Below are 11,956 nucleotides of genomic sequence, written 5' to 3'. Positions count from 1 at the left end.
GGCCCAAGTTGCGGTGATCCGCTGTCTGCCCCCTCCTGAGTGGGTGGGAGGCCTTCACGTCCTCTTTTCCTAGAGAAGGCCAAAGTTCAGAGGCTGTGAGACCCAGGCGACTCGCAGGTTTCGTGTGCGGGGCGAGCGAGCGATGTGTCGGCGAGAGCTGCACCGGGGCCCCGGGGGTGAGCGTCATCCGGGAAAAAAAACCACACCCGCGGCAGCAGCCGCTAAGCTTTCATGGCGGTTAGCGAAGCGGCCAGGGAAACGCCGGTTCTTGCCCTCGTTTTATGGATTAAAAGTGTCCACGACAGGAACACAGAAGGCGACGTGCGTTACCACGAACACGAGAGGTCGGGGACCTAACAGAACCGAAATTCACCGCCGGTTGCCCCTGCCATAGCGGTCCACGCGGGGCGAGCCCCGGGTAGCCTAAGCCCCGCCCCCGGTAGCCTAAGCCCCGCCCCCGGCCTCCGCCAGGGTTTGGGGGCGGAGTCTGAGGGCGGCTGCGCGCGCCGCCCCGGAGGAAGGCGGGCCGTGGGCGGGCCCGCAGCGGGGTCTGTGTGCTCGGCTGGGGCGCGGGCCAAGCTGAGACCCGGAGCAAAGCTGACCCAGTGCCTCACCATGGACTCGCGCCCCGAAGAGTACGAGCTCAACGGCGACCTGCGCCCGAGCTCGCCCGTATCCCCAGACGCCTCGGTAAGCAACCCCCTCCATCCGTGCCGCTGTGCGACCTTGTCCGACGCCCGCCCTCTCTGAGCCCTGCGTCCACGGCTCCCAGGCACCTACGGGCGCCGACCGTAGTGAGGGTCGGGGTGGTCGCCGTGCCCCCTGCGTCCCGCCCCCTCGCCAGCGTGGTCGCGGGGAGCCCAGAGATGACCCGGGGCTCAAGCCACTCTGGAAGGTTGGGCTGGGGCGCGGGCGGTTGGCAGGCTGCCGTATGTGGCCCGGGGCAGGTAGCGCCCACACGGAGCTGCGCAGCCCTGGGGCCTGGGCGCCACCTTCACGCCGCTTTCCTCGGCCCCTGCCTTCTAGGCTCTCACACAGCGCTTCAGCTCTGCCTCTGCTCCGGTTCGCTGCGCGCCGGGACTAGGCGCGGAACGGATCCCGACCTAGGATCTGGGCTCCAGGCCAGCAGCGGGCAGACAGTTACGTCACTCACGGTGTCCACAGCGACCGCACAGTCTTGTGCATGCCCTGATGGGAAACTTAGGGCCGCTGTGGCCTCCTCCCTCTCTCAACCCGCGAGTTCTTGTGCCTCAGCCCGCCCTGCTGGCCTTGGAGCGCTGTGAGCATGGGGGCAGGCCCTGGCAGTGGTCCCATTTAGATCCAGTACCCTCCCACCCTGGGGTCCTGTCCCACTGTCGGAGCAGGGCCAGAGTAGCGGTTCGTAACCGGCCTTGCCCAGGACCAGCACTTGCCCAGGGCCTCTGTTTGTGGCGCAGTCCTGAGCACCACCCTTTGGTAACTTGTTGACATTGGACATTCTTTCAGTTTCTGACCCCCTGAGGATGGGGGCAGGGACAGTGGCCTCTCAGCCACGTACACCAGACTAAGGCCAAGACTGACCCTGCTCAGGTGTGGGTGACCTGTCCTAGGTGATGCGGTAGTAACAGGCCGTATTTAGCGGGGGGAGGGCAAACATTGGGGGCAAGCAAGGCCCTGGCCTGGGGAACAGTCCCTTAGCAGGCAGGGATCCCTGTACTCAGGGGTCACTGCCATTGGCTTTGGGACCAGTTGCGGGTGCTACAGCCCTGTTCCACTCAGTCTGAGGGCTGAGACCAGTCCTGACAGAGAAGCCATGGCCAGAGTGCTGAACACACAGGCGGGTGGGAAGACTTCCTGACCAGTGGGAACATTGGCACTGAGCCCTGGGCTATGAGTTTGTGTGGAAGGGCATCCCAGGCAGGAAGAACCAGGGGAGAAGGGCCCAGGGGCTGGATCACCAAGTACATCGGGGCTGGGTATAGGAGGTCAGATCTTGCCAGCTGCGGAGGCCATGGAGGCTCTGGACGTTCATGTGAGAGTGGACACATTCTTCCAGGGGGCTACTGTCACAGGCAAGGAGGCTCTGGGAGAGAAAGTCAGGACTGGCGGCTGCTCTGCTCATCCAGCCTGGGGTCCAGACCCACCCAACACTGCTCTCTCTCCAGCCTCTGCCTGCCGCTTTCCACCCTCAGGACCTGCCTCGCTGTGCTCTTAGGCACATCACTCTGTTTCTTATTTGTGAAAGGGGGTGAGAGCAGCACCTCCAACAGAGGGTTGTGAAAGAAAGTAAAAGTGTCAGTCACTCAGTCATGTCTGACTCTTTGCAGCCCCTTGGACTGTAGCCCGCCAGGCTCCTCTGTCCTTGGGATTCTCCAGGCAAGAATACTGGAGTGGGTGACCATTCCCTTCTCCAGGGGATCTTCCCGACCCAAGGACTGAACCCGCATCTCCTGCACTGCAGGCAGATCCTTTACTGTCTGAGCCATCAGGGAAGCCCTCAGAGGCTTGTGGTGAGGACTAAATGGGCTAATGTGTGTGAAGTGCTGGGGTAAACTGGACACATAGTATTAACATTCCTGCCTGCCAAACTAGATCCTCTTTCAAAGATGACATCCCTGCAGGGTTTAGGAAGGGCAACACCTTCTCCCAAGCACAATCCGCTCTCCCCCTACCCCACCATAGGCATGGCCCTCCCCCTGCACCTCACCTGGGTCTTCCACAGCCTTCCCTCCCAGTGGCTCCTGCCTGAATCTGAGTCCCAAGGTTCTGCTTGAGGAGGGGTAGAAAGGCTTGCTGGGAGGAGGGGAAAATCCCAGGATCTTCAGATATGTCCCCACTTGAGCAAGAGCCCCCAGACAGCAGGATGTGTGGGCTGAGTCACCACAATGTCCCTGGCTGCCGGAGGACTGACTGGGAGCCCAAGCCCAGAGCCCCCATCGGTCTCAAGATGCCCTGCTGCATGGCCTTGGGCAAGTACCGGCTCTCTCTGAACCTCAGTTTCCTTTTCTGTAGAGTGGGGAAGAATCACGCCCCAGATGTCCCCTCCACGTGCTGCCTACCCCTGTGGCCTCCATGCAAGGCCAGTATGCTCAGGGCCCCTGCTGGAGTGAGTTGGTGTCTTTAGTCAATTAACTCATTTTTGGATGGCAGCAGAAGAAATAAGAAGTATTCGTTATATTGTGAAAATAAATGTGGCCATGCCCAGGGTTTATCTGAGGGGGCAGCTGCCTTGGACACTGCAGCAGACTCTGGGGCTATAGCCAGCGGAGGACACAGCAGGGCGGTGGCAGGACAGGGCGCAGTGAGGCTCGTAGGGCAACATTTGGGCTTGGAAACCAAGTCCTGGGAAGGAGGGTTGCTTGCATAGCCTTAGCTGCTGGGAGAGGTTTGCTCTTTTTCTCTTAAACTCTTTTTTTGGCCTTGCTGAGCTGGCATGTAGAATTTTAGTTTCCCAGTCAGGGATTGAGCCTGTGCCCCCTGCCTTGGAATTCTGGAGTCTTAATCACGGGATCACCAGGGAAGTTCCAAGTTTGCTCTTTTTCTCCTTTCTGCTCTCCTGGCAGATCCCGAGGCTGGCGGGGTCTTGGCCACGTTCCAAAAGGCAACCCTGACGTGGCCGCACGGTCACTCCTGGTCAGTGGTGAGCCCACGGGAAGCAGGACTGCCCAATCCCGCTCAGCTGCTGCGAGGACCTCCCACCCCCACCCCGGGAAACTTCCTGCCAGGAACTCAGACATGGAGCAAGAGCCCTCCCGAGGCTGGCTGGGCACAGATGGTGTGGTGACAGTGCAGGAGTGAGCTGGTGTGACCTGGGGTGGGTGCCTTCACGCTGAGCCCAGGCAGTGGGCACAGTAGCGGCTTATGCCCCACACTGATGGATCAGACAGATCCTACTCAGCCCCAGCAGATCCTGCTTGGCCAGTTCTCTGGTCCCAGCCCAGAAATGAGGACTCCAGAGCCCCCACTTCCACTGTTGCCCACTGAGCCCAAGGGGAGGGGCCCTCTGCAGGAGTGGCTGCCATGGCCAGCATCTGGAGCTGGGCTTCACTCAGCTCATGCAGTTACTGGGGCTAGTCCTCTCTCTTCCTTGTTATGGACTTTCACAATAGATTTAATTACAAATTGTCACAGTTCATTTGGGAGGCAGCCTTTCAAAGCCGTGAGGCTGGGTGTAGAGGAAGAGGAACATCCAGCCCTGCCCTGCCCCAGCTGTGCTCTAACCAGCCACTAGGCTTCTGAGCGCTTCATTCACTCCCCGTTATATGCCTGCCTGCCCATTTTATAGCTGAGGAAACTGAGCACAGACCAGTCACTCTGCTGGTCTGTGGCAGGATGTGGAGATGATAAAGGGAAGGCCCACATCCACATCCCACCTCTTCCCAGAGCAGCTGGTGAGCCTCATAGATTTTGGGTCTATGAGGGCCTTGGTTTCTTATCCTTTAGAAGTGAAATTGGGCTCTGGGAAGAGGAGTGGAAATTCCCATGTAGGCATCTTGTTCCATGCTTGTACCTGGGATTTGGAGTCAGTGGCAGAATTGGGGGCAGGCAGGGTTAGAGGAAGTCCATAGCCCAAACCTTGAAGTCCTGCAGAGATTCAGCTGGCCATGGCCCTGGCCTGCCCTCATCTCCCAAGGAAGCAGAGGGTGTACTGGCAAGAGGCTGAGGATGGGCCAGACCCCGTGGGGCCAGCTGGAGGCCATGGGCAGCCTCTCCAAGCCCAGGGTGAACTGGAGGATGCGCTGTGTTGAAACTGGGTACTCTGAGTACCGCAGACCTGTTTTGAATCTTGCTTCCGTTCCAACTTGCCTCCCTGTCCAAGCTGAGGTTTTTCAGTGCAGTGTGACCCTGGGCCAGGTGGCCTGGGTCCCTGCGAGCTGCCTGTGTACAAATGACTGGGATGAGGCACTCTGTCCACAGAGAGTAGGCTCAAGGAGCCAGCCTTGTGGGCACCCCTGCCAAAACCAGCTCCTTCCCTGCAGGCTCCTTCCTGGCTTTTAGAAAAAAGAAAATAAAAAAGGCAGCCCTGAGGTCACTCAGCTTCTGAGATGCCACTGGGGTTTCAGCGAATTCCTTTTGGCCCCAGGGACACATTAAACTGGGCGTTTGCTCCCTGCACTGCCCAAGTCATGGGCAGAGGTCTCAGTAGGAGGGCCCCAAGCATGGCTCCTGGCAGCTGGGCAGGGAGGTGAAGCTCCACACCTGTGCACGATGGGCTCTGACTTCCCCCCAACTTGGGTGACCTCCTCAGGATAGCACCTTCCCTGGGATTCACCTTACAGTGGTCACCTCTCTGGCCCAGAGCTCTCCCCACAGCTCAGAGCCCCTCCCTAGAAGGCCTGGGGTACCAAGGTCAGGCATGAGGGAAATGAATCAACCCTGAAATCCACCGCCCACCCAAGGCCCTACCACATAAAGCTTCCTGGGCCCCCTCCCCATTGTGGGCATGAGGCTGTGCCATGTGCTGGGTGGCCCTTAGCTTAACGGTGGATGAGCTGGGTTCACGTTCTGATCTGCCTCTCCCTCACGGTGGCCCTGAGTAAGCCCCCTTGAGCTTTAGTCTTGCTCTCTGTAGAATGGGAGAACTGCTCTTTCTTTCTCACTGTTAGTGTACTTGGTGGGTGGTAGAACTCCCAGACTGTGGCCTGGGGTGCACAGATGGGAAAACTGAAGCCCAGTGAAGGGAACATGTTGTCGAGGCTACGCTGCAAGCCTGTAGTCAGCTAGGGCTTGACCAGAGCCCCCTCCCCACCAGCCGTCTGGCCTGCAGCCTCTGGCCAGTGCTCCTTATCACTGCATGGGTTGAATAGGAAGCAGATGGGCAGGAATGAGGGCAGGAAATGTCCTGGCCAGGCAGGATATATGGGCTGAGGCCCTTGCTTGCTACTAGGGGCCCTGAAACAGTGACCAGACTCCCCAGAACCTCCTGGCATGTTTGCTCCATGGCCCTGTTGCCCACCTAGGGCGCTCAACCACAGAGGGGGCTGGGGACTCCTGAGGATTCAGCCTCACAGGTGACCCTGACCCCAGCCCTGCTCTTCAGGACCAGAGGAGACCAGAAGGAGCTGTGGTATCAGCTCTCAGAGCTTCTGAGCCCTGGGACCTGGGTTCAAATCCCAGTGCAGCCTTCACTTCCTATTGACTTTGGACAAGTTTCCTCCCCATACGGCTTCAGTTTACCCGCAGTAAATGGTTGTGAAGACAGGGACTCCCTGGAGGAAGGCACCGAGCTGAAGGGTGAATAGGATGCGAGGCTGTGCCCTGGGCACCCAAGGTGGAGGACAGTGGAGCACAGGCTCCCTGTGCTGGGGGCACTGCTGCTGCTGATGGCATTGTGTATTTGAATGCATGCGTGGTTGCATAGGCGTGAAATATTTATACAGTTCAAGAGAGTTCAAAGTAAAAGAGGGATTCTCCCTCCTGCCCAGAAACCTCCACAGTTAGCCGTGTGTGTTTGTTAATGCATACATACATGTATATTGTGTGTATGTGTGTACATATATCTACACGTGTTTGTGCATGTGTACCATGTATACATGCTAGTGTGTACTTACACATGTATATGTATTGTGCTTCTGTGTATGTGTGTATAGATGCATGTGTATGGCATGTATATGTGTATATGCTCATGAATGTGTTTATTTGTGTATGTATAGCTCCCCTGCCCCCAGAAGGTGGAAGCTTCTTGGAAGACCCGCACCTGGCTTTTTCTCTGGGATTGGTGATTGGGATGAGTCCTGGGGTGGCCTCAAGGGAAGACGTTTTGGTGTTCCTGGTTTATGAAACTTCGGGGCACATGGACAGCAGGCCAGGGCCTGCAGGATGCCTGCACCCCGTGGAGCACATACATGATGGAGCATGGACAGCAGGACCACTCCGCAAGAGCAGAGCCAGGAGACAGCCTGGGTGCTTTTGAGGCAGGGCACAGACCCTGGGGAGGAGTAGTGTGCCCTGGGTATTCTTGGCCTTGGGGGGGTGGCCCACCCAGCTGTGAGTGCAGTTGTAGGCCTGGCATGGAGAGTCAAAGGAGAGATCCCACTTGAAGAAAGAAGGAGGCTGCACATGGAATTTCCCGGAAAGCAGGGCCGGGGCACTGGGTTGGACAGAGAAGGCTTTCCCAGCAAGCTCTTGGGTCTAGAATTTTAAACCAAGGGGATTTGCTGCTTAAGAACTGATACTGAGGGAACACAGGACACGGGAGTATCTGTTCCCATGCCCTCCCTCCTGGGCCTGTTATTCTAGATTAAATTTAAACTTTAAAAGATACAGTGTACTGATGACCTAGAGGGGTGGGTGGGGAGGTTGGGAGGAAGGTTCAAGAGGGAGGGGACGTATTGTAAAGCAGTTATACTCCAATTTAAAGAAGAAGATATAATGTAAAAGTAGTTTTACTTCTGTAAAACTTCTGTATTTCTGTAATTCTGTAATTTCCATGATATATATAGTTCTGTAATCTCCATGCTTTCTCCAGCTGCAGAAAGTAGAAGTTTGCCCTCCCCAGAACCCCACCTCCCATCCCTGCATCTTTCATGAGTCTAGAAATAAGATCTCCTGGATGGCCCCAGGAGGCCTAGGCTCAGGGAGGCCCGTGGACCAGCAGCCAGGGCTGAGGGGTGCAGGTTGGTTCTCGGAGGTTGGGGAGGGGCCTGGCCAGGGGCAGCTTGAAGAGGGCGGATGGGCTGGCTACCAGAGGCCAGGCGGCTTAGAGTTGCCTGCAAGTGAAACAGCCGCCCCGAGAGGCAAACTCCAGGCTCTCTCGGGAGGGGTCTTTGTGGCCTGGACTCCAGCTTCTGAGGGCAGCCTTCTTCTGCCTAACTCCCCTCCCTGCTCCTGCCCCTGGAGAGAACCTAGCCTGCAGAGAGTCGGCTCTGGGTGGGGCCTTGAGGCACTTGGGAGTGACAGGGGCCTGGCCTTGAGGACTGGGGATGTTCTCAGGCAGAAGTGAGGGAGGAGGTGTCCAAACTTGTGTTTGCATTTTATCAACACAAACATGAAAGCAGGATAAGCTCTAGAGCGCCACACGTCCTGACCAGTAGGGCACTCTAAGGGTGAGCTCGTGTTTCTTATCACAGATACTGGTCATAACGGGTCAGGAGGAGGCTCTGGAGGGGTACCTGTGCCGGCCTGGGTGCGGTGATGTGTCACGGTGCACTTTTAGCTCCAGACTCCTCAGGATATTCGTGTTTATTATGTGCAGCTTTTTGCGTGTCAGTCATGTCTCACTCAGTAAAGTGCTTTAAAATTGTTTTTAATAAAAAAGGAAGGAAGAAACTAAGTTTAGCTGTAGGTTAGAATACTGAGGCATCTCTTGAGCACCTGCTGTGTGCCCGCACAGCTGAGAGATGGCCTGGGTGGATCCGCCATCCTAGGAAGGCTTATTTCATATGTGGGCAAGTGTGTGGAAATCTGGGATCCAGCTGCTGTCACGTCACTTCCCTGGCACCAGTCACCTCCTGGAGGGAAGGGCGGGCAGGGGCACACAGGGAGGCTGCCAGACGGCCCCACCCATGGCAGGCAGATGGTTGGCAGCATTTTCCTGTCTAAAACCAGAGTGTGCGCTGAGGTTGTGTTTTGTTTCCTTTCTCTTCCAGGACTTGATTCCTAGGGTGGGTCTTTCAGGGCTGTACAGTCTCTTCTCTGGGCCTATTCTGTTAATCAGCACATCCCTTTTGAGCTTCATCTGCTGACCTGATCTACCCCCACCTTCTTGCCAGTACCTGAGAAGGAGACCAGGCTCAAAGTAGGGGACACCAGGGTGGGCCCGGGCCTACAGTCCCCTGCTGCAGAGCCTGGCCTGACCACCCCGCTCCCTGCAGCCTAGCCGCTGGGGCAGGAACCAGCCCATCAACATGAACCATTATGCCAACAAGAAGAGCGCAGCTGAGAGCATGCTGGACATCGCACTGCTGATGGCCAACGCCTCCCAGCTGAAGGCTGTCATTGACCAGGGCAGTGGCTTCGCCTTCTTCATCCCCCTGGTGGTCCTCATCTCCATCTCCCTCGTGCTGCAGATTGCTGTGGGCGTGCTGCTCATCTTCCTTGGTGCGTGCCTGGGCAGGGGGCTGCAGCAGTGGGAGGGCCCTGGGCTACCCCTGCCCTACAGTCAGCTGATTCTGCCTGCACACACTCTGGGATGGGTCATAACATTTTGCAGGCCCTCATGAGCCACACGGGAGCCCCAGCCTGCCTCACTAGGCCAGGTGGTCCAAAATGTATTAACAGCTCCCACTGTGGCCCCCAGAGGGCCCCTCATGTCTCTATCCTTCCACTCACCCAAGCTGAGGACACAGGAAAACATTATAACCATACGAAGAGTTGAGATGTATTGGGTGCCTACTATGTACACGCTAGTCCTTAGGTGGTCTATAGGGACCGGTGATGGTTCTGCCCCCCAGGTGAGGGTCAGGTGTAGAAGCAGCAAGAGTTTGGGCTCCCCTCCACCTCCGCCTGGCTGTGTGACCTCAGGCAGGTTACGTGACCTCTTGGGCCTCTGTTTCCTTGCCTAGAAAGTGGGCGCAAGGACAGTCTTGGGTATGTGTGGGAATGGCTTGATTATCACGTGCCAGTGCTCAGAATGGTGCTTGCTTATGTGTGTGCAGTACATAGTGCCTTAGAATGCAAGCCTGGGCCTCGGGCCTCCACGCCTTCCACTTCGTGACGAGGTGCCAGGCCCCTCTGAGTTTATTTTCACAGAGCAAGAAGGGCTGCACCAGTCAAGCCAGAGATAGCAGACTGCCTGGGCCAGGCCCCATTTTTGGCAGTGCGTTAAAGCAGGCATGTCTCTCTCTGGGGGGGGTGGGCAGAAGAGGGCCTCATGATATCTCACAGCCCTGGGCAGTGCCTGCTCCCTCTCACAGTTAGGTATGACCTCAACAACCCTGCCAAGCATGCCAAGCTGGACTTCCTCAACAACCTGGCCACTGGTCTGGTCTTCATCATCGTCGTGGTCAACATCTTCATCACTGCCTTTGGTGTCCAGAAGCCCACCATGGACACGGCACCCCGGCAGTAGGGGCTCAGGTAAGCTGGCAGGGCCATACCCAGCAGGGCTTATTCCGCCATGAACCCACCCACTTACCCCACTGGGCTGCTGACTCAGCATGGGAAACACAGGGTCTTTTGTGCAGACCTCCTGTGACTGCATCTGTCCTTGCCTGGGCCTTGCAGGGTGGGCGCCCCTGGGCATGTGCACCCCTACACCATACTCAGCCTACTGTCCTTGCTCAGAGAGATCCAGTGCCTGCCCAAGGTGACCCCAGTTGTGAGCAGAAGCCACAAGGAAGTCAAGTGAGCCTCGTAACACACTCAACAAGCCCCTCCTATAGGGAGGTTGTAGGGGCTCAGATGCAGGCAACCCGGATTGTCACGAGGACAGATACAGAAGGCTGGCAGGTCTGGCATGTGTCCTGGCCATGGTCACACAACACAGGTCCATAGGGCCCTGGACCCAGCAGTCCTCAGGCCTGCCACAGAGGCGAGGCAGGTGCCATAGACAAATGTTCATCTGCTACCACAGCAGAGTGGACAGGAGACTGTCTCTACACAGCATATACCTGTGTGTCAGGGACATAGGAGGAAACCTTCCAGATTGACCAAGTGGACAATGAAGCAAGATGCTGGGAGCAGGGCCTTTGTGTGGCCCCATTGTGAGTATCTGGCTTCCACTTGCCCCCGCCATCACTATTGGCCCCACCTGGCATTGATTCACTGCCCGGCTGCTGGCCCCAGGTTGTTGTTCAGTCTTTCCCCCTTGGAATCCTCTGGAAGCCAGCCTGCTCCCTCACTCATCGCATGACAACCGGGCCACTTATTAATCACCTGCTGTGTGCCCCAAACACAGTCTTGAGTCTCCCCAAGCATCAGCCTAGTGCGGAGACCTAGGCACATGACCCCACGGCACATGTCCATCTACCAGTCCCTGCTCTCGGAGGTGCCCTGTCAGAGCATGCGGGGCCAGGCTTTTAAACCCTGACAGTGTCCCACAGGGGGACCCTGTGGCTCTCCCAGGTCAGAATTGGGCAGACTCTGAAGTCAGAGTGGCCCCGACATTTATGGGCTGGTTAGCAGACACCACACTGAGGCAGGGTCATCGGAACAGAGCTGGAGGCTCCTCGGGCCTTGGTGACTCCATGCCTCTCCTCTCGCTTCTCTGCAGGTGCCCCTGGATCGTGCCTGCCACAGCCACCTAAATACAGGGGCGCCTCACCCCTGAGGCCCGTCCTCCTGCACATGGGATTCCCCTGAACCGCCGGAGCCCAGGCTGGCCCCGCTGGACTGCATCCAGATAAGCCACACGCGCTCAGGCCACTCTGGCCACACAGGGCCTGCCCCGTCCTCAGCTGCTCCTCCTCCTGGAGCATGGAGTAGCCAGGCCCAGAGGATGGAACTGGTGAGCCCTCAACAAGGGTCATCGCTGCCGTGGACATGCAGCAGGCCCAAGGCTGGTGTCAAGGGGCTGGCCCCATCACGGGACGTTTCCAGAAAGACGAGGCGATGCCTGCCCTCTGCCAGTGCAGCAGCATCCTGGCCTTGTGCGCTGCCCGCCCTGGATGACCTGTGACCTCTGCACTTCCTGACCCAGGACTATAGACCATCAGTGACCCTGTGGGCCCCCTACCATGGCCACTGATTCAGACCTCACACCTTCCACCAGCAGTAACTGGGCAGGGCTTTAGCCCCTCCTTGGGGATCTGAGCCCCAACTTTTCTATCTATAAGTAACCAATAAAGCTGATTCTTCTCCTCTTGTGGCTCCCAGCACCACCCTCCCTGCCACCCAGACCTGGGTGCTGCACCGTGCCCCTCAGAGCCCCCAGCCTATACAGCCCTCCTCTCTCCCTCCCTCCAAGCCTGAGGTCTATGGGAGGAGCAGCCTTTGTTGGCGTCTCCCGACATCACCCGCACATGCATGTCCTCAGGGCAGTCAGCTTGATGACCCCTGACCAGACCCTCGTGAAAAGTTCCAGGACCCCCACATTTCC

At 57.6% G+C, this 11,956-nt stretch overlaps 1 protein-coding gene across 3 annotated transcripts; it reads left to right on the top strand.

Moving 5' to 3' along the window:
• Positions 1 to 503: 503 nt before the first annotated feature.
• NINJ1 (ninjurin 1) lies at positions 504 to 11,725 on the top strand. Of its 3 annotated transcripts, XM_055427488.2 has the most exons (5): positions 544 to 690; positions 1,027 to 1,279; positions 8,793 to 9,018; positions 9,838 to 9,996; positions 11,132 to 11,725. In XM_055427488.2, the coding sequence occupies exons 3-5, from the start codon at positions 8,826 to 8,828 to the stop codon at positions 11,218 to 11,220; spliced, it is 441 nt and encodes a 146-aa protein (XP_055283463.2). In that variant the 5' UTR covers positions 544 to 690; positions 1,027 to 1,279; positions 8,793 to 8,825; the 3' UTR covers positions 11,221 to 11,725. The 3 variants fall into 3 exon arrangements, with proteins under 3 accessions (XP_088694272.1, XP_055283461.1, XP_055283463.2); XM_088838146.1 differs by lacking the exon at positions 1,027 to 1,279 and having other exon boundaries at positions 504 to 690; XM_055427486.2 differs by lacking the exon at positions 1,027 to 1,279 and having other exon boundaries at positions 507 to 690; positions 9,834 to 9,996.
• The last annotated feature ends 231 nt before the right edge of the window (positions 11,726 to 11,956 follow it).

Source organism: Moschus berezovskii, chromosome 7, assembly GCF_049115385.1.
Source record: "Moschus berezovskii isolate FMDL1 chromosome 7, NW_MosBer_1.0, whole genome shotgun sequence".
Taxonomy (NCBI): domain Eukaryota; kingdom Metazoa; phylum Chordata; class Mammalia; order Artiodactyla; family Moschidae; genus Moschus; species Moschus berezovskii.
Note: the sequence above shows the minus strand (reverse complement) of the source record. Positions and strands in the feature narration are given on the sequence as shown.